General features: G+C 37.5%; 2 protein-coding genes and 1 non-coding gene across 3 annotated transcripts; all 3 read left to right on the top strand.

Moving 5' to 3' along the window:
- Positions 1-30: 30 nt before the first annotated feature.
- Positions 31-2271, top strand: LOC109586771 (uncharacterized). The gene is made up of 4 exons (XM_020002979.1): positions 31-956; positions 1024-1187; positions 1274-1546; positions 1599-2271. The coding sequence occupies exons 1-4, from the start codon at positions 93-95 to the stop codon at positions 2179-2181; spliced, it is 1884 nt and encodes a 627-aa protein (XP_019858538.1). The 5' UTR covers positions 31-92; the 3' UTR covers positions 2182-2271.
- Positions 2272-2384: 113 nt separating this feature from the next.
- LOC100636551 (proteasome activator complex subunit 4) lies at positions 2385-18017 on the top strand. Its single transcript, XM_020002978.1, has 50 exons — positions 2385-2715; positions 3016-3156; positions 3261-3377; positions 3840-3884; positions 4076-4289; positions 4381-4455; positions 4519-4647; positions 4692-4781; positions 4828-4886; positions 5014-5220; positions 5342-5525; positions 5578-5664; positions 7172-7236; positions 7284-7449; positions 7580-7748; positions 7798-7865; positions 7912-8025; positions 8088-8192; positions 8254-8411; positions 8478-8573; positions 8620-8735; positions 8785-8840; positions 8915-8970; positions 9018-9060; positions 9105-9170; positions 9256-9351; positions 9396-9524; positions 9748-9840; positions 9983-10191; positions 10234-10293; positions 10354-10483; positions 11021-11102; positions 11153-11207; positions 11273-11371; positions 11431-11500; positions 11565-11690; positions 11741-11818; positions 11882-11956; positions 12022-12126; positions 12233-12324; positions 12386-12517; positions 12677-12843; positions 12933-12997; positions 13073-13129; positions 13244-13315; positions 13417-13470; positions 13528-13620; positions 16885-16956; positions 17107-17227; positions 17784-18017. Exons 1-50 carry the CDS (start codon positions 2519-2521, stop codon positions 17969-17971), a joined length of 5343 nt encoding a protein of 1780 aa, XP_019858537.1. The 5' UTR covers positions 2385-2518; the 3' UTR covers positions 17972-18017.
- On the top strand, positions 9616-9697 carry Trnas-gcu (transfer RNA serine (anticodon GCU)). Its single transcript has one exon. It is a non-coding gene; the product is annotated as a tRNA-Ser (tRNA).
- Positions 18018-22172: the final 4155 nt, after the last annotated feature.

Below are 22172 nucleotides of genomic sequence, written 5' to 3'. Positions count from 1 at the left end.
AAGATGGGTGTTAGTTTTGGGCGTATCCCTGATAATTGTTTGGGCGTGGCAGTAAACTAATTAATAAAGGAGTAAATCAGGAGCTGGCAGCAATGGGAGACACTCTAACAAGAGAGCAGCATAAAGACGAGAATCAGAGGAGCCCTGAGATCAGAGGGAGAGAGGAGGAGATGGCTCACAATGTAGAAGAACCTTCCATTGACAAAAACGCACAAGAAAGTAGCCCCCTCGAAGCTTCTGTCATTAGAACTGATGAGTGTCCTTCTTCTTCATGCGAGCCTAGCTGTGAACGGGAGGAAGAGACCCAGAGAGACAAAGAATTCTACAACACTCCTTGCAAGCTACACATTATCTTAAAGTCGACACAGACGAAAGACAAAAGAAGCGAAGAGATAACTCTCCCTTGTTACCCAAGAGAAGGAATTGATCTAAAGAAACACATTGAGTCACAGTATCACATACCAGCATGCGTACAGCAGATAAAGTTTTACGGCGTCGATATTGAGGACTCTACCATATTGAAAAACCTCAGACTCCAGCACGGGGATACATTACACGTTCAGTATACAATATCAGTGGATATCGACTACTTCTCTAGTTTAATATCAACACTAAAAAGAATTAATGAAGTATTAGAACTAGTCATACCGGAGTTACTGGACAGTGGAGATATAACTGATGAAATGCACGACCTCATTGAAGGAGACTGTCTCGCATTCACTGGTGATTCTATACCTCTCAAATACTTCTCAGTCTACCCAACTGGCATACCCAATGCCAACCAACTTTACTTCATTCACAACAATGGCCTCCAGCTGCTGTTGGATTTATACAGAAGCATGCACAGACTGCCTTGGCACTGGTTACCAATGGAGCTCCAGCAGCTGGAGTTCTCTTGTCTGCAGATAATATGGAACTTTAGCGCCACGCTTGGGATCAGACAGCTTATACTACAGGTAATGTTATTCATAATTCCTTTTATTGTTGTGATAATAATGAATATGTAAAATGTTCTATTTATAGAATGGAGTGATGGAGGAAGTGTTTCAGTCCCTAATGAGGACTAAATTGGAGCCGTACACGTCAGTCAAAGTCCTAGATCCTTTAAGAGATCCTTACGCTAGTCTAGAGAGGAGTACTTACATGCTGGCTGAAACCATCTATGCTGCCATTGTGGTGGTTGGCAAGTGAGTTACTGCCATAAAACTATTGGAGTAAAACTAGTTACACATAATGTCAATACTTTAGCTTCTTTTCTTCTCTTTCCTGTTAGTTTTGCTGAGGTACCTCAGTGCCGTGTCCCCATTGCCTCGAGGTCCGGAGTACTGTCCAACATGATATCGGCAATGCTTTCAAAGACCTATACCTTCACCTGTGCTCGCTCAGGCATGTGTGCCCTACTCTGTCTCTCCTTCAGTCCAGAGACTCACGAGTATTTATCAGTGGACTCATTGCTTGAGAGAATCATTGAGATATGCAATAGGATACATTACATTAATGATGGAACTGGAACTAATGAGAAGATTATCAATAAGACACTAGTAGAGTGAGTCTTCTTTATTGAAGATGTGCACGTTTCTATTTTAATTTTTTTTTAGATTCTATGCACTAATATTCTTTGCCAATCTCATCCACCATTGGAACAGTGATACTCCTCTCTCTCCTATATTCCTCTCGACTGTCAGAACCTTCATGAGTCGCTACATATCAACTGTCAAATATGACATCATACAGCAAAGAATGCAAGAAAAGAGATACTACTGGTCCACTTTCATACCATTCCTGAGTCTTTGCTATTCACCAAAAGGAAATATTGAAGGAATGAAGGGAGAGGATTCTATGGCTCAGTGCCTGTCTGAGCTCCACAGATATTGCATTCAGGCCGGCCTGCTAAGTATGAAGTGTATGGCAGTGTCTGATAATGCTGAGGAAGTGATGGCTCATGAAGACCTAGTGGATTACATTGTATCTATACCATGGTTCCTGCCTGATCAAGAGTCTCGGTCTTCAGCTGTAGAACTCGTCAACCTAACCAGGCAATCATTAGGACGCCTCCAACCTCCTTCTCTGACTAATATTGTAAGGGGGTTTCTGGCTTCGCATTACTGCGGGTTGGAGAAAACACTCAAGAAAGATGCTCACTCCATTTTATTGGAGATGGATCAAAATTATCTTTTATAATGATTATAACAATGAAATGATGATGATAGAAATGCATTTTATATTATATAACCAATCAAAATGTGTTAGTTCTGTGTATACTAATGACGATACTATCTATTGTCACCCACGTGTTCGCACGTGTTTGTCCGAGTCGCTTATTTTTGAGGTTGGCCCATAAAATTTTTGTGACATGTGCATCAATTGGAATTAGAAGGAGATTCACTGTCTACAATTTTGAGTCGTTTGACACGAGTATACGACATAGCACAGCTGATTCATCGTTTCCTTCCAGTATATAAGGAGAAGGATCACTCCGACCATTCGTTATTTTCTAGAATTGAGGTATATTTTCAAAATGGCTGCCGAAAAGGATGCTAGTAACTATAAACGTTACCAAAAGTCCCTCATCATCAACGAGCTACTCCCCTACTCCGAGTGCTTGGAAGAAGAGGCAAACCAGTTGTTTGGAGAGATCAAACTGAACCTGAGTATTGCTGTACAGAAACGGGACCTCTGGCCTGGAGGTCTGTTTTGGACTAACAGACTCACAAGGTATGAAGTACACCAGCTAATACCTTATCTTGCTGCATGTACATGTTATTATTGTTAGGTACACGTGCATGTTTTTCTTATTTGATACATGTATTGCATGTAATGTACATGTAATAAATGTGTGAGTGGATTTGGCATGTGATGCAACATTTGTGTTAGTTCTATTGTCTAATACTATTGGGTCCTCCATATATGGAGGATCATAATCTACCTTTCCTTGTATATACACTGTGGAACAGCATAGTTATAATGCATTGGTCATGTTTGATCGTGTTACTCTTTAATTCCTTTATCTCACAGTTTCATTAAGATTTATGGTTTTCACTTTACGAAAGAGGATCACATTAATCTTGTCCAGTTATTGTTCCACCTGGTAACTATACCAAATCTTGAGTCTCCTCTCCTTAAGTGCTGGTCAACCCTTCTTGAAAAATTACTCAAGTAATGAGAGAGAGAGGGGGGAGAGAGGGGAGGGAGGGAGAGGGAGGGAGGGAGGGAGAGGGAGAGAGGGAGGGAGGGAGAGTATATTTTGATTGTTTTTTTAGAAAGAAGAAGCTCTTGTCTCCAAGTGACATACGGTTCTCATGGCGACCAATGTACGACCTTGTGGTGCGAATATCAGACACAAAGTTCAAGAGACTAGGAATGAAAATATACTCAGAGTTCGTGAGACATTTTAAGCTAGAAATGATATTATTATTACTATACCTTGTTGCAACTGATCAATCAGATTGCTCGATTTTAGGTTCATGAATGACTTATGTAGATCCAAGTTTCCTGAGCCTAAGTTTACTAAAGAGAGTCTCCCTTCATTTTAAAAATGCATTAATTTTGTTAAAAGGATTTTGCTAACTAACGCTAACTAAATGGCCTTATCAATGTCCGGCCTCGGACCTTTGGCCTCTCAGTGTGATTAAATACCACAGATACTTCACCTCTCCTTGTTGTATCAGCGGCACCGGGTCCTTACCTAAGGGCGGCACAAAATAAACTGCCAGCAGCAGCTGGGTTTACTTAGCAACAGTTACTATACTAAACACAGGCCCTGGGGATTTACATGTACTTGTTAACAGAAATCTGATTGATACAACTAGAATTATTATTATTTATTTATTTATTTATAGTCGGGCCATTGCAAGTGTTAAGGGTCTCATTGACTCCATGAGATGGTAAGAAAATACCCTTTCCTCCTTTCCTTAGATACCACCATTCTACATGTTCTTCATTTCACTTCACCTCTCTCTCTCTCTCTCTCTCTCTCTCTCTCTCTCTCTCTCTCTCTCTCTCTCTCTCTCTCTCTCTCTCTCTCTCTCTCTCTCTCTCTCTCTCTCCCCTCCCCCCCCCTCTCTCTCTCTCCTAGTTACTTTACTCTGGAGAGTACTCAAGAGATACTGGATGAAGGGCGTCCATTGCTCTGTCCCTTTGACACGTCCATGTTGGAGATAATGGAACGTTTCAATGATTTTCTCCCAACCAAAGTCTGTCCAGAGGAGTTCCAATACACCCACCAGCTCTGGTTTAAAGAGCTGATTAATATATGGATTGAAGCAAGAAACAATTCTGCATTAGATGAAGTACCTATTTATTTATTTATTTATTTATTTATTTATTTATTTATTTATTTATTTATTTATTTATTTATTTATTTTGTTTGTTTACCTATAGGTTGGTTTTAGCCTATTCTCTCGTCTTGCTGAAGACACTATCGGCCATATTGATTGGTCACCATACTTGCAACAAGTAAAATAATAATAATAATAATTATTATTACTTATTAAAATATATTATTTATTTATAAATCAGATCTTTACTCACATTCTAAATAATTTTGAGCTCCCCATGGGGGTCAAAGAATTCAAGACCCCTCAGACTCAAAAAAGCATGAGGTTTCCATCAGGCGAGGATATAGCAGTTCTCATAGTGAGCTTGTTGGTAAGCCACGCCTACCTGATGATGTCGTTACGTTAGTTTGTTAGGGAGGAGGCAGTAAGGCTCAAGAATATCTTTCAAAGTTAATGGAAGCCCTTGAGTCGTACTACTACCCATCAAACATTGGGCTACACACAGTGAGAATCGCTACGTATTGTCAATGTAATAGTTCGTCTTTTGTAGAGGAAACTTCTGAAATTTCTTACTAGTCTGACAAATAAATTTGTCTTGAGACTAAAATGGTAAAATTATGACCACGTGAAATTAATAGTTTATAAAGAAACATAATGTTTGATTCACAAATACATTGTAACAGTGATCAGTGATCCTACATGTACTTGTATGATTATTAATATTTTGTTTGTATAGTGAGCGTCACTCCAGTGATTCCTGGTTACCAAAGCCTCCTCCTTCTTCTTGTCTCTCAGAGAAGGATATTGATGACTTTGTTGCCTGTCTCTGTCCAACGGTTTGGCTCTCAATATTCAGTAAGATAGGATCCATGGAGGCAGCACTGGCCATCAAGAACTTAGCTAGTCTTCGTCCTGAAGTGATCCTCCCTACACTGATGAGCAAGTATGTTTGATTATTATAATGATTTTGAAATTTTAAATTTCGAACTTTAAATTTGAATTAATATTTAAAATTATTATTCAAAAAAAATTGAGCTGACTTAAAATTTGAATGTATTTTGAAGGACTTATATTGCCCTGGAGACCCTGACTGAGCCCCACCAGGTGGTGTCCACCCTCTCCTGTGTCACTGTAGTCTCCAGGGCCATCCTCTCAGGCAGGAGGTTCCCTGAAGGGCCCACGCACCTCTTCCTCCTGTTAATATCAGCAATACCAGGGATTGATCCAAACGATTTGAGAAAGACGCTGGTAAGAGAATGTCCCAGTGTGCAATGAATAAAGACTCTATTCTTGTGTGTAGGCTTCAAGTTTATTAATATCATCTTTAATATCATTGGTACCACTGGTTGACTGTTCATCTGCGATTGGACACGTAGAAATGACTCACGTTAGTTTACTTACTAATAATGGCTCCGAAATCACCCCCAATTTTTATTACATTTTCTGATACATATTGATGTGCTTATGCTGTGTAGAAAGTTTGAGCTGATTCCGACTTCAATTTTTCAAGTTACAGCCATTTTAAGAAAATGCCAAAATTCTGAAAAGTACCCAAGGCTATAGTCTATGGTTTTTTCCAAAAAATGGCTCCGAAATCACCCCCAATTTTTATTACATTTTCTGATACATATTGATGTTCTTATGCTGTGTAGAAAGTTTTAGCTAATTCTGACTTTAATTTTTCAAGTTACGACCACTTTAAGAAAACGTCAAAAATCTGAAAAATACCCAAGGCTATAGCCCATGGTTTTTTCCGAAAAATGGCTCCGAAATCACCCCCAATTTTTATTACATTTTCTGATACATATTGATGTCCTTATGCTGTGTAGAAAATTTGAGCTAATTCTGACTTTAATTTTTCAAGTTACGACCACTTTAAGAAAACGTCAAAAATCTGAAAAATACCCAAGGCTATAGCCCATGGTTTTTTCCGAAAAATGGCTCCGAAATCACCCCAAATTTTTATTACATTTTCTGATACATATTGATGTCCTTATGCTGTGTAGAAAATTTGAGCTAATTCTGACTTTAATTTTTCAAGTTATGACCACTTTAAGAAAACGTCAAAAATCTGAAAAATACCCAAGGCTATAGCCCATGGTTTTTTCCGAAAAATGGCTCCGAAATCACCTCCAATTTTTATTACATTTTCTGATACATATTGATGTTCTTATGCTGTGTAGAAAGTTTGAGCTAATTCTGACTTTAATTTTTCAAGTTATGACCACTTTAAGAAAACGTCAAAAATCTGAAAAATACCCAAGGCTATAGCCCATGGTTTTTTCCGAAAAATGGCTCCGAAATCACCCCCAATTTTTATTACATTTTCTGATACATATTGATGTCCTTATGCTGTGTAGAAAATTTGAGCTAATTCTGACTTTAATTTTTCAAGTTACGACCACTTTAAGAAAACGTCAAAAATCTGAAAAATACCCAAGGCTATAGCCCATGGTTTTTTCCGAAAAATGGCTCCGAAATCACCCCCAATTTTTATTACATTTTCTGATACATATTGATGTACCTATGCTGTGTAGAAAGTTTGAGCTGATTCTGACTTCAATTTTTCAAGTTACGGCCATTTTAAGAAAATGTCAAAATTCTGAAAAATACCCAAGGCTATAGCCCATGGTTTTTTCCGAAAAATGGCTCCAAAATCACCCCAAATTTTTATTACATTTTCTGATACACATTGATGTACTTATGCTGTGTAGAAAGTTTAAGCTGATTCCAACTTCAATTTTTCAAGTTACGGCCATTTTAAGAAAACATCAAAAATCTGAAAAGTACCCAAGGCTATAGCCCATGGTTTTTTTCCAAAAATGGCTCCGAAATCACCCTCAAATTTTATTACATTTTCTGAAATTCTGATACATATTGATGTCTTTTTGTAGGATGAAGAAGTGCTTTGCGCTGCGACGACTGAATTTGAACAATTTGTTGACGATTTTCTTGAAAGGTCAGTCAAAATTAAGTCATTAAAAAAAGAAAAAAAATCCTTTTTAGATGTTTTGTGATTGTGGAGAGTTGTAGCAGTCACCAGCAACAAGTTGAGTCTGGCCAGATACGACAAGAAGAACCGAAACTGGACTCACACGAGGCACTCATTGGAGCTAGTATACTGGGAGCAGTGAGTACGGTACTGGGGCAGTTGTCAGTGGAGCTGTTTCAAGTAAGTTCATGTACAATTGTAATAATGTATCCACCATTTTAAGAGCATATGTGTACATGTAATTTCACTAAATTATGGCAAATTCAACTAGAGAGATATAATTGTATCGTCATTTTCTTGTTATTTGCAGGTGGCGTTTGATAAGATCTTTCGGTTTGCTTCCACTCGTGTCTTTGAGAGCGAAGTGGCCAGCAAGATTTGTTCTGAATTATGTGGAGCTGCTTCTAAAGTTCATCCTGTTCTTACTTTGAAGAAATTTGTACCGTACTGTACTCAAAATATTGAGAATATTCTTGAAGGTACTGCTAGTATTTATAATGTGATGCGAGTCTCTTCTGATCTTATTAGACGGAGAACAAGTTGATTCTGATAACGTTGATATTGATCTGTTGTGGAATCTGCAGCTTCTTTCTCACGTACGTTTTGTTGTAGGTGTGGCTCAATGGGTGTGGTCTTTTAAAGGTTGTAGCTACTGATGGAGATGCTTTGGTGAGTCACTCTGAGTCTCTCCTTCGCTGCTTGAATCTTTGTGTGAAGCAAATCAAGAACAAAAGAGCAGCTAAGCATGTTTCTAAAGTAATCACACCTTTCCATTAATTTATTTACTTTTTATAATTTTTATTGGATAATTTTTTTAGCTCATATACTCAATGCTACACAGTTTGACTCAGACTTACCCGAGGGACTCTCGTCTTCTCTCCCTCGGTTTTGATTTAGACCCCAAGGATCACCTTTACATCAGGGTAACCAACCACACCTACATGTACCCTCTACCCTATTATCTTATAATGTTCATTCTCTAAGGATTGGACTAGCTCCTGTCACATTAAAGACACTAACATCAGCTGGTACATTCCAGGAGAGAAAGAGTATGAATTTGCCGACGAGATCCTACAGAAAGTCCTTAAACCTGAACTTGATAAACTAGACTCTTTTACAAAAGGGACACTCTCACTTGATCGGTATAGAAACGAAATAAACTTATTTTATTCGTCCTCTTTTTATTCCAAATATTGCATTTCTTCTAGCGATTCATTGTTGCTTAGTCTTGAACTCGTTAATTCAATATTAAGTGGAGCAGCTGCTTACCTTCCTCATTATACCGGCCCTCCAGTTGATGGATGGTGAGAGAGAGAAGGAATGCTGTCTCATTTTCTCTTATCCTTATAGTCCTCAGAGTGAGGTTCCTCTTACCAGATGGTTCTATAAGACATCATCAGCTGTTCACTTGCCACCTCAAGAGTTTACCCGCCAAAAGCTGTTCGAGTTCTTTCATGAACTGAAAGGTAGCTTGAACCATTAACTGATAGCGCGTAACTGTGTGGCCATTTTTAGTCCATTTGATGAAGAATTGTGAAGATGATACTAAAAGTTTAATATCATTGACTGAAGCAAGTTTATGCACTCATGACTGCACAGTGTTGTAGAAAATTGTAGAAAAAACTTCTAATTTTGCAATTTTTAGATTTTTAAACATTTAATGATTAATTTTGGCTCTGATCACAAAGAGCTGGATGCAAGGTAAAAACATTTCTTGAGTATTTTGTAAATAATAATTTTTTAAAAAGGTGGACCTATTTCAAACAGACTAGGGCAGCATTGAGAGACAAAGTATAAAGTCATTATATAATTATTAAAATTTTTACATTTTTTAGTTGAATGACAAAAAAGATTTCCAAGTTCGCTCAATGACAATCACAAGAGCACAGCTGCAACACGAAGTACTTATTATTATTATTATTATTATTATTATTATTATTATCATCATCATTATCATTATTTATTTATTTATTATTGCCATCGCAGCTGCGTATGATGGACAGGATCATGTCCCCACTAACTCCCCTCCATTTAACGATACTAGAAGATCTTGTTGACCTTTCTATCAGCACATATGCTCAGGTTAGACTCGTCATTGCAGCAGCAGCTGGTTCATGTACCTACAGGTCAGGATTGCCGCCCAGTCTGCTGTTGCTTTGTGCTTTGATACTTACTTGTTTTCTGGTCGTAAGTCCCTGCCAATGATAGTGGAGTGCTTAAAGAACAACCCTGATACTTCACACGAGACATTTAAGGTAAAAATGGACTTTCCTGGCTTGTTGAAAGGGAAGTAGCGATCACTTTTGTGTATTATCTTCTGATCTGAGCACCATGATTGTCAGCGAGGACGAGGTGGCCGAGTGGTTAAGGCGATGGACTGCTAATCCATTGTGCTCTGCACGCGTGGGTTCGAATCCCACCCTCGTCGCTTTTTTTATTTTTTTCCTTCCACTAAATATGTTTTTTATTTTATTTTAGGGCAGTCTCTATTTACTGCTCTCTCCTCCTCTCATTTCAACTATCGTACATGATTGGGAGCAAATGAGGAAAGTGTTTATACTATTGATACAGGTAACAGATATTAGTATTATTATTATTAATATTCATTATTATTGTTAATAATTTTATTATTATTATTCATTATTATTGTTAATAATTTTATTATTATTATTCATTATTATTATTAATATTCATTACTAATATTCATTATTAGGCGGATCATTCTGAGAAAGAGAGTATTCTTAATTTAATAAGCCGGCTACACAACACTATCCAAAAGTCCTACGACACCTTTGCTATTACGTATGAAGTCCCTGAGTCTTGTATCCCAGCAGCTGTGGCTCTCAGTGGGAAGCCCCTCCCACCCGAGGAGCTGGCAGAGGGGGCGGAGCGTCTTAAAAGAATGAATAAACAAAATCTAGAGTAGGAAAAATATTTATTGTGTTAAATATAATTAAACTTTAGGTCTTATGAATCTTTAATTAACAACATTGTAACGGTTACTGAGGGGAAACAAGATCTGACGTAAGTAATGGGTGTGGTCTTGTTGGTGGGTGTGGTTAAGAGGGTATCTGTATAATACAGGCAGTGGCGGTTCACTGAAGTGTCCATGAAGCTCCTGGCAATGTTGATAAGACATGATACCTTGTACCCAGTGAAAGGAGTCCAGCTGTTTGTTACTTCACTTGTCCACGACGCTCTTAACATAAGAAAAGTAAGAGAGAGAATGTACATGAAATAATTGTAAAAATGGAGGAGTCTCAACTTTTCATTTTTGACAAAATTTGGCCAATGTCCCTGTACTAGACTTACTGTAATGGCTACTGCTAGTGGCAGGTGCACATAAACAGGATTGATGCGTGTTGTATACACATTATATAATACTGTAGTGCAATGTATTATCAGATCAGTATAAGGTGCACAAACACACACTTAGGATAGACTAACCTACTTACAAACACACTCTGTGTTGACTTACTGTTATTAATAATAAATAAATAATGATAAGTAAAGTTTGCTTGTTTAAAGTATTGCCCTATATGATCTAGCCATTATGGCCAGATCTAGTAACTGCCTGTACATGTTATGCATTGGAATTTTGTTTATTTAATGTGACTCCATTAATGAACACAACATGTGTACACAACATTGCATCAATAGATACACATACTCCATAGTCCATACTAGTGATGGGGGCTATTGTGCATGTACATAAAGATTAAAATCAAAGCATTAGTTAATGAATTGATAGGTATCCATATACGCTGTGACTCTGTTGCTCCAGCAGCTGAAGAGACCTAAGGCTAAAGTACCAATTGATATTGAGAAGTTTGGTAAGGGACTTGTGATATTGGGTTTAATTTAAATAATTAATAATTAACAGCTGGTATGAGTATTAGCGGTAAACTTACTCCTGGAGAAAGGGAAGATAATAAATGGTCAGTTAGACTGTTTGGATCTATTATCACTCTCTCTCTCCTCCCTCTCTCTCTCTCTCCTCTAGGTTGTGTTTGACTGAGAGTCTAAAAGAGACAGAGGAAGAATGGGACAGCAACAATGGAGTGGTCCACAAGACAAGATATGGATTCTACTGCTACCCAAAGTATATTGGCAGTGCCTCTATAGTCTAAACCTCCTTCTTTCCCTCTCTTTTCCCATTAGGATACTCTATGGCTTTGCTCCAATGGACAGACAGCCTAAATTAAATAGATCAATAGAAGAGTTATCTGAGGTAAGCTATCTCTTAATTTACTAGCAGACCTCGTTATTGTGTGTGGGTGGGTTCGTTTTTATAGCACGAAAAGGTTTTCTATGAAACATTTACTGATGAGGGTTTTCTGGAGAAACTCATTTCATTTCATTCGCTTGAGGAAGTGAAGGGGAAGGATCAGTATAGCATGAAGAGAGCTCTCATGTTCAAGGTAGACATATGATAGAATCAATCAAAAACTAACACTTTATCATTTACCAGAACCTCTTTCGTAACTATGGCAACAGTCTGTCACACCTGTTTCGTCCTCACCTTGAGAAGCTATCAATTGACAGTCAGGTACACCTGGAATATATTCTGATCCTTAAGTCTTTAGAATATGATACCTTTATTTCCTCTTAGGAGAGCAGCCAGAGGTGCTGCTGTGAGATAATAGCAGGGATGGTTAGGAGCAGCACCCAATGGCCCTACGAGATGGTAAGTGTATCCCAATGTGGAGCAGCTGTAATTTGGTTTATTTGATTTTAATTTTTTATTGTTAGGTGATGGAGATGAGGTCTTGGCTGGAGCCATTGTTCCGTAAGATTATTAACAACATCCAACAAGAAACGGTTGAAGACTGGACTCAATGTGTCTCTGATATATCGGTACGTGGATAGAATGTGCCTATTCTACCACCTTATGATAACTTTATTGTATTAAGACAAGACCCTTCATTTTGTTCCTTTATTTCTCACACTGTGTGTCCCTTAGGCTGATAAGGATCCTAGACGTGTTGGTTGGTTTTTAGAGCTACTCATGGAAGACCTTTTTACTGAAAGCAGAGGAGCCTTTACTGAATCAAGGTTCATCCATTGATCATGCTAACACTATGTCGGCTAGTTTTTAAGATTATTTATTCTATAGTCAGCTGTCACTGTTGCACATTGGTTTGGCCCAGCAGGAGTGGAGGGTTCCCTATTTGCTGAAAAAGTTCTCTCTCATCCTCTCGTCTCATATCGACCATCCATACAAGAATGTCAGGGAAAAGATTGGAACGTACGTACTTCAGACACTCCATTTAACGGACAGCACCTAGTGTACCAATTACATTCCTTACTGTATAAAATAACCTCCACATAAAGGACACCTCTGTATAACAGAGACACAGTGTCCATTATTATTATTGCTGATAATTATACTTGTGTCTCTTCTTAGTCTTATTGCTAGTATTCATGTACTGGATCTCAGCTCCAGTGGCTTTCAGTTGCTCTACAACCTTCCCTTGTCTAACCTGATGAACCTGTTCACTCCTAGCATACCCTCACCTCCTGAACTGATAGCACTGGAACAGGATTCACCAACACTCAGAGTCTGCAAGACAGGTGAACATGCACCTGCAATTATTCTTTATGTACATGTACATCTATTATTATTATTATTATTATTATTATTATTATTCTATTTTCTATAGCTATGGCAACAGTTATTAATTCTTATCACGCCTCAGCAGTTGAGTATTATGAGTTATTCAGTTTGGTATGTCACTCACTCTCTCTTTTACACAATCTTCATGTACTGTACATTGTATTTTCTTTTTTTTGTATATTCCAGTTAGTTCCTTTAGCTTCTTATGAAGGTGACGACGAAGTTGGGATCCTTGTTAGGATTGTAAGTGACATGTGTTCCTTAAATACACTTTTACTCTCTCCCTCTCTCTCTCTCCCTCCCTCTCTCTCTCTCCCTCTCTCTCCCTCCCCCTCCCTCCCCCTCCTCCCTTGCTAGATGAGTATCCAGTTATGTCGCAATGAACTCAATTTTGATCATTTACCAGTTGTACTGAAGTCAATGAAGAAGGTATACAGTGGTTATGTTCACAGCTGGTGTTTATCATGTACCCCCTCCCCTACTCCTCTTGTCATTTTACCTTTCATCTCTTCTCCTCTTCATTTTTTTAGGCTGCCTCCACTTCTGTATGGAAAGCTAAACTTCTTGTTTTGTATGTACTCCAGGTGCATATGAATAAATTAATTAATTAATTTATTCTTATTTTCTCTCCTTTTTGTCAGGTTTTGGTATTTTGGAATTTCTTTACAGTTGCTAACCACAAGAAAGAACTCAACGACCTCTTACTCTCTCTTCTTGGAGACTCACAAATTGAAGTAATTATTATTATTTTATTTATCATTACCTCCAGTACATGTACATGTAGTCACCAGCCTGTCTGGAGGTGTGTGTGTGTATAAGTAATGTAATACCTGAGGACTAAGATATCTGCTTGAGGTGAAGCTGAGGGCAGATATCAAGGGACTCAGGTATTAGATACTCACCTCCAGACAGGCTGAAGGATGTACAGTACATGACATGTTCCTGTTTGTCACATTTTCCATTCTCAATGAGTGATTATAGTTTGTTTGTTTGCTGGAGTGTATGATTTAAGTCTCTCAGTTATGTTGATGAGTAGTGTTCTGTGAATTATTGTGACACTTTTGAGGCTTAGGAAATTCCATTGAATCATGGAATGGAGGAACAGTTAGGAGTCAACTCCACACTTTATAGATTAATTGACACTTGTTAGTAATAGGGTAATGGGGTATTGTACCAATTATCAGGGGAAGTGTTGCAAAGCCTTTAATTGTTTGTCGTCACTTATAATTAGAATATGAGGCTGATGAAATATTGAAATGACATTTGTACTGTTGGTACGCTAAAAGATTGTAGTAGAGTCCATTATGATGTAATAATTATTATTAATTAGTTACTATTAAATTATTATTCATGATTTACACTTAAATGTATTCCGTCATGTTTCATGTTTTCTTGGGTCTCTGTGTTCAATGGTTGTTAATTATCTGTACAGTTTCATAATATTGTTCTCATTCTTTGAATATTTTAAACTATAGAATGATCCTATTCTAATTAGCAGGCACACGTGCATGGGCATTATATAGAATAATTGGCTTCATTATGTTTCATTCCCAGCAGTAACTGCTAGTTTCCGTTATGTGTCTTAATTATAACAAAACATGTTCTCCAATCTTTCTCAGTTTATTCTTCATCAAGTTTCTAACGTTATTCTTTCTACATTACTGTACTTTATATAGTTAGTTAGTATGGCATGCCCCATACATTTCAAACTGTTTAACTGCACACAATTAATTAAAATACAATAGTGTCCTTTTATGGTAATATTCACATGTACATGTACGTGTGTGTGTGTGTGAATTTCATTAGAGGAGGTTGTGTACTGCAGTCGAGTGTATGATGACTTTATTTCATGTACACTGGTGCCAATGATCATATTCTCACATGATGTCACTTGGTGGATGTTGAGTTTGGCAGACGTGTCCTTGTGATATTATTGAGAATATATTCTAATCATTTTCTTTGATCTACTGTTGGTTGTTGATTTCTGTTTAATTGATGGAATGATAATGAAACTAGTTAGTGGCCACTCAGTATAGCCATTGCTTTATAGTGTGTCGGATGGACAATGTGCTGTTGATACCTAAGTATGTTAAGTGAAGTAGGATAGTATAATTACTATTAGTAACACAGTGGCATTGATTCATACCACTTTAAAATGGCTGCCATGACTTTTGCAGCCTTGCTATAGTATAGGGACTTTGGTTCAATTTTTGAGCAACTTTAAAAATCCAATTTTGATTAGAATTAGCTCAAAGTCTCTATACAACATATACACGTACATGTAGGTATACTCTAATCAATGATTCATGCAGTTATGACTTAATGTACTAGTAATGAAATCATAACAGGAAAATGACGTCAGGATTTATAAAGTGACCATGGAGGCTATCTTAAACTACCCTGGCCCTCCTTAACAACAAGAATGTCAACTATGGAATCTTTAATGTATTGCTAATAGTTCTAGTTCCTTTTATTTCCTTATGAAACCTTGCGGGCAATAAAGCTGGTATGAATTAATGGAAACTGAATGAGGTGGGCATTCCTTTAAATAAATACCTTTTTGTTGTCTTGACAATATCAGACACTTATAGCAGCTGCTAATTCAAAGCAATACAAGATGCATGTAGACACTGTGTAGATGTTACTGTGTGTTTGTCATAAAGAAGAGGTAGACAGTATTGTTTGTTATTGTATGGTAACTTTACCTTAACTGGTGGAGCATGCAGTATCACGCACACACACACTCAAAGAGAAGTTTGTTTGTGATTGAAGAGATCAAAGGAGAGGGACACACGTCCATCACTTTCTCTCTCTCTCTCTCTTTATGTAAAGTGTGTTTTGAGTTGTGTTCACACTCCATTGAATTTCATTGCACACACACACACACATGTACATGTACATTAATGATCAAAAGAGGCATGTAGTCAATTTGCAGATAATGACTGAATTATTGGAGTCCGCTTTCTCTTTGTGTGCAGTATGGACTATAAAAGTGTATAAGTTTGTTCTTTTTCAAATTGAGAAAGGAGAGAGAGGGGGGGAGGGAGAGAGATGAAAGGAGAGAGGGAGAGAGAGGGAGGGAGAGAAAGAGGGTAGGGCGGATTTGCATGACTTATGTCACGTAGATCAAAGCACACGTTTCAGGAAAGAGCTCTCTTTAATCTGAATACTCCATGCACAGTGACAGTGATTGATAATTGGTGTAGTTTCTGGGAATAATGTCTCTCTCCTGGACATGATCTCAGAGATTAAATGGCTATACTAGACTCACTAATGCCCATATAATGTAACACTATATTGTATTGTATAATATTGGAGTATATGTCATCAAGGGAGTGTATTCTTTAATGTCTTTAATGTGGTTTGGTACTGGTACTACTTCTCTTGTCAAACATTGTGGTTGATGTACATACACAGGTACGTGTCTTCAATCATTGTTACCTAATCATTGAATGACGTGTAGAGTTATTTCAATATTTGACCAGTGTTGAATGAACTACTATAGCTTTAAGAGCATCAATATGTATCAGAAAATGTAATTGAGGGTGATTTCGGAGCTATTTTTTAAAGCCTGTATTAAAATATACAGAAAATTGGGCATATTTTTTAATGATCATAACTTGAAATTTGTAATCATCATCAGAATTAATTTAGCAATAATAATTTGCTTTTTTTATAATGAGAAGTAAATGATTCATTTGTTATTGTTAATTTCCTTGAACCGGTTATGATCATCACTGACAGCTAGGTGTGTGAATGTTGTTTTTTTCTTTAAAAATATAATTTTCATTATATTACGACTATACTGTACATCGACTACACTAACACAACGTCAGTCATATAGACGCAGCCTTTGAGTCTAAGAAAAGGAAACGAGTGGAAGGATGTAGTGTTATATCATAATAGTAGCTTTACTGGAGAGTGTAGTTTGTAGTACACTCACATTGTACTACCTTCTGTAGTATTGTTCTTTCATCTTTGTCTTTCTCTTCCTTTAGGTGAGAGAATTGGCCTCATCAACCATCAGTGGGTTTGTGAGATGTGGCATAATATCACCAGATAATCTCAAGGTGCATTATGAGACAATTAATGCTAACTATTATGACAATTTCACCCCCTCCCTCCCTCTCCCCCTCTCTGCTCCCTCTCCCCCTCTCTCTCTCCCTCTCCCTCTCTCTCTCTCCCTCTCCCCCCTCTCTCCCTCTCTCTCTCCCTCTCAGACTCTTTTCACTAAACAAGCTAAGACTAGGTTACCAAAGAAACGGGCAGCCCTCCCAATAGAGGAGACTGATGGTGCTACTGCAGCTGCCATTAATGATACCACCAATAGAGGATATGATGGTATATGATTCACTTGTACCTATTATATTATTATTATTATTAGTATTATTATTATTATTATTATTATCATCATTATTATTATTATCATCATCATCATCATTATTATTATTATTATTATTATTATTATTATTATTATTATTATTATTATTATTAGTATTATTGTACATGTACATGTATTTAATCCTATTTTAGACCTGGGTGGATTTTTAGTTCACATGTGAATGAATATATAAATATTGTAAAGTGTCTATGCCAAAGGATTGTCATATAAAGCTATCATTTGCTAATCGTATCTTCCATCCTGTCTAGACTGCCTGCCCTACACTCTCTACTCTCCTAATTTCCTTGTTTTGTTTGTCTATTTTCAACCTTTCTACTTGTACCTTTTTGAAAGCTTGTATGGTCCAATATTGTAATTATGATTACTCCTTTCTCTCCTCCCCCCTCCCTCTCTCTTTCTCTCCCTCCTCCTCCCTCTCTCTCTCTCTCCCTCCCCCTCCCTCCCTCCCTCTCTCTCTCTCTCTCCCTCTCTCTCCCTCTCTCTCTTACTCCCCAGGCCTCCTGGTCGATAAACACTGTGGCGTCCTTGGTCTCGCTGCATTAGTTCAAGCCTGTCCTTATACCATACCTGATTGGCTACCTGACATTGTAGACGAGTTATCCTCCCACCTTCATGACCCCGCCCCCATCCCCGTAAGTAATGAAATAAGTTTGATACAGCTGCTAGAGGTGACAATTAGCTAAGATAAATTAAAGTATATAGCCAACTTTCAAGTCATTATTTTATAGAGGAGGAGAAGGGACGGAGAGAGGGGGGAGGGAGGGTAGAAAGAGGGGGAGAGAGGTATCAATTGTCACAATTATTATTGTGTCAGTGGGTAGCTGTGATGTATTGATGTTCGGTTGATCCATGAAATGAGAATTTAAACAATGCGTATTTGATGAATAGATATTGATTACTCAACCAGTAGCTGCTAATGGGAGCCATAGATTGTATGTCTCTCTATTTCCTGTTTCAGCTGCCACAGTCAATTTCAAATTATGACAAACAGCTGTAATGAATTGCCATTATATGAACTATTTTAATTAAACCAGCAGGCGTTACTAAATCTAGAATTATATTTTAAGATACTTAAGGACACCTAGGGCTAAATATGAGAGACCAAAAGCTGAAAAATGGGATATTTCAGGAGACCTAGACCAAATATGGGAGACAAAAGTCTCCTAAACTCTCTCTAGATCTAACAGTGATTATTATTGTATTGGACTAACTGGAGCATGCTCCTGTATAATAGTCTTTTCATCTTTTCTCATGTTTCTATACATGAAACACACACTTCATACAATACTCCTGTAGCTGTAGTACTAATGAGAGGAGGAGGAGGTTGGAGTATTGAAGCCTTGTGATCCTTTCCTTTGATGTGGTCTCATGAACCAGCTACTCACATCCTTTCATCTTTTTGTCCTCTTTTGGCGCAATAGCCAGCACCTGTACAGCTTACTAATGCCAGTCTCTTTTTAAATGATGATAATGATGAATCTGAATGGTGAAAATGTACCTAATACCCTGAGGCATAGGGCACATGTTCATGTGTTTCCCCATTAGTGTGTGTGTGTATCAACAGGCTCCTGCTGCTGCTGCTTTTGTGTGTGTGTGTGTGTGAGCTTCCTATATACTTATTAGATTTAATGCACTTTCATATACAAAACAACTTTAAAGATAAAGGGATACTCTGTTTGTTTTATCTGAAAGTTGTTTGCTCCAGACCATAATAATAATAATATTATAATATTGATAATAATAATAATGATGATAATAATAATAATAATGATGATAATAATGATGATGATGATGATGATGATAATAATAACATCAGTCCAGTGGTTTAGTTAAGTACTTAAATAGCCTCAATTGCTGTAACTCATGTTTCAGATACAATTTTATTACATCTTCTGATAAAAGGTGGCGTCCATATGCTGTATAGAAAGTTTGAGCCAAATCTGATAAAGTATTTTAAGTATAGAAATGAACCAATTTTTGAAAAATTCCCATATACTATATATATATAGCCCATGGTTTTTTCCAAAAAATGGCTCCGAAATCACCCCCAATTTTTATTACATTTTCTGATACATATTGATGTTCTTATGTTGTGTAGAAAGTTTGAGCTGATTCCGACTTCAATTTTTCAAGTTACAGCCATTTTAAGAAAATGCCAAAATTCTGAAAAGTACCCAAGGCTATAGTCCATGGCTTTTTCCAAAAAATGGCTCCGAAATCACCCCAAATTTTTATTAAATTTTCTGATACATATTGATGTTCTTATGCTGTGTAGAAAGTTTGAGCTGATTCCGACTTCAATTTTTCAAGTTACAGCCATTCAAAGTTTGAGTACACATGTATAATAATAGAATAGTCTTTTAGTTGATGCATCATTCACGTCAATAAAGACACGTACTTCAGATACTCAAGTCCAATAATTAATGTTTACCATCAGCTGAATCCTTCAGCACCAACAGACACAAACAATGATATGCTGTAGACTAGATTTAACTTACACAACTGTACATGAACATTCTCTGCCTGTAAAAGCATTATTAATACTTGTGTAATAACTAGTACATCATATATTAATACTTGTGTAATGAACTGGGCGTGTGTTTATCTGCTTTAAGTGTCAGTTTGCATTCCAGTCTCACTGATGTTGTTGCCTAGTTACAGCATGTTCCCACCTTCGTGACGTTAGTGTTAGATTAATGAGAGTATACAGTAACCCACCTTATGTAAGCCATACATACGTAATGGGGTACGTGGTTTTAGATTAGAGAAGGAGGGAGAGAGAGGGAGGGAGAGGTGAGAAGAATTAGAGAAAGACAAAGCTTCTGTTTTTAATGTAGTGTCTGTGTTTGCTCTTTGCTACTGTCTTGTACAGAGACAGGTTGTCATGGTAGCCTCTTGTGGTTTTTATTTTAATCAGTGAGGGCCTGTGAACTTGACTGAGATTAAGTGTCAATCCTTTGATATGGACACACCTCTCTCTATACAGCATATCCTGTGAGAAACAAATGGCCCCATATTCATTACAACTGGTCTATTAGTAATTTGATATCCAGTGTGGAGTGTGGCCACTGTTTGTAATGAGGTTACTACTGAGTCTGAAGCCTCCATATAATGGACACTTTGAAAGTGTCTCTGTTATACAGAGGTGTCCTTTATGTGGAGGTTATTTTATACAGTAAGGAATGTAATTGGTACACTAGGTGCTGTCCGTTAAATGGAGGTGTACACTATAGAGAGTGTCCATTAAGAGAGGCTGTACTGATTGTAGTGTATGTACATGTACATGTATTTGTATGTCGGTATGATTAAGTTGTGTGGGTTATTTGGGTGGGTCTGTTTATTTGAGCTACAAGAGGCCTACCTAACTGAAAGGCATTCAATACCAGCCTTATCTCATTAGCTTAACACACAGGCCATCTCTCCACTGGCTTCTTCTTTGGAATGACCACCTATCAGCTTTCACTGGGCATACCATGAAGTCCTGTTATGACAAGATTATAAATACTTTATACATGTACATGCACTTGCACGGTGTTTCATAATCCTATCAGGGACACATTGATGCTAGCGTCATGTGTGTACGTGTACATGTATTTGCTGTAGGGAGGTGTAGAGGGAGTCATTGGGAGGTGGTGGGACATGGAATGCTGTTTCTAATTATTGTCTTGTATGAATGAGACCTTGTTAATTCTATATACTGGCTGGCAATGGGACATGATGTAGGTCACACATATTGTGATCAAATGTCTCCAGCTACAGCTAACAAAGCAACTAACTGTAGAAGATATTTATTTGTATGTGGATACGGATCATTTTGAGTTTATGTGTTTATGTTTTTTTGCTGGATTATTTATGTTTGCTAATCTCAGCGTGTTTCATTACATTGTAACTTGTTATTGCCAAGTGCTACCATTATTAAGGACTAGTTTATTTCATACTCCATTAATTGGTTTCTGACATTACCCTACGTCATTCAAACTGCTTTAGTCACTGCCAATTCTTCTAGTACAGCTACTCTATGGAGCGCATCCTTACATATATTCTATACATGCTCGTATTACTACTACTGGCAGTAAACTTGTCTCTAGTTTCTGTTTTTGTTTTTGTTTATTCTTCTCTCTTGCTTCCTTCCTTGACGTCTGGCGGTCACTTTTAACTTCTTCCAGCTGCACAACCTCCCCTAATCTTTTATTGACTACTTGTTTCCATATTACCTTATCAACTCAAGCCAGTGATTTGGCTGGGGAGTTTGCTTTCTCCGTTTGATCTTCTATTTTCATTAGTACACAACTTATTTTGTGCTTTCATTATCTACTGGTATAAATTGAATAACAAGGACATTTTGTAATGTCCCAATTGGTACAAGCCTATACAAAAGTACCTCTGAAATGAGGACACCTCTGTATTAAGGACAGGTGGTGTGGGCCCAATGGTGTCCTTAATAAAGAGGCTACACTGTACATGTATTAAGGACAGGTAGTGTGGACCCAATGGTGTCCTTAATAAAGAGGCTACACTGTACATGTATTAAGGACAGGTAGTGTGGGCCCAATGGTGTCCTTAATAAAGAGGCTACACTGTACATGTATTAAGGACAGGTAGTGTGGACCCAATGGTGTCCTTAATAAAGAGGCTACACTGTACATGTATTAAGGACAGGTAGTGTGGACCCAATGGTGTCCTTAATAAAGAGGCTACACTGTACATGTATTAAGGACAGGTAGTGTGGGCCCAAAGAGGCTACACTGTACAATCATGTTTGTCTCTGTGTGGTTGTATTCAGTTGCTGAAATTTGAATTAATTGTTTTGTTGTGTCCTTGTGGTTGTATCTTATCTAAGTGGTTTCTCTTGTCTATATCAATGTCTGTCTATCTCTTTACTCT

This window comes from Amphimedon queenslandica, unplaced genomic scaffold (assembly GCF_000090795.2).
Source record: "Amphimedon queenslandica unplaced genomic scaffold, v1.1 AMPQUscaffold_12789_Cont9946, whole genome shotgun sequence".
Taxonomy (NCBI): Eukaryota; Metazoa; Porifera; class Demospongiae; order Haplosclerida; family Niphatidae; genus Amphimedon; species Amphimedon queenslandica.
This window is presented reverse-complemented; position numbering and strand designations above follow the sequence as displayed.

Bases quoted from the DNA above. Each gene is read 5' to 3' on its own strand.
- LOC109586771 (XM_020002979.1), top strand. From the start codon at position 93: ATGGGAGACACTCTAACAAGAGAGCAGCATAAAGACGAGAATCAGAGG. The intron at 1,188-1,273 runs GTGAGTTACTGC...CTTTCCTGTTAG, and splicing joins GCCATTGTGGTGGTTGGCAA to TTTTGCTGAGGTACCTCAGT. The intron at 1,547-1,598 runs GTGAGTCTTCTT...ATTTTTTTTTAG, and splicing joins ATCAATAAGACACTAGTAGA to ATTCTATGCACTAATATTCT.
- LOC100636551 (XM_020002978.1), top strand. From the start codon at position 2,519: ATGGCTGCCGAAAAGGATGCTAGTAACTATAAACGTTACCAAAAGTCC. The intron at 4,782-4,827 runs GTGAGAATCGCT...CGTCTTTTGTAG, and splicing joins CAAACATTGGGCTACACACA to AGGAAACTTCTGAAATTTCT. The intron at 7,237-7,283 runs GTCAGTCAAAAT...AATCCTTTTTAG, and splicing joins GTTGACGATTTTCTTGAAAG to ATGTTTTGTGATTGTGGAGA.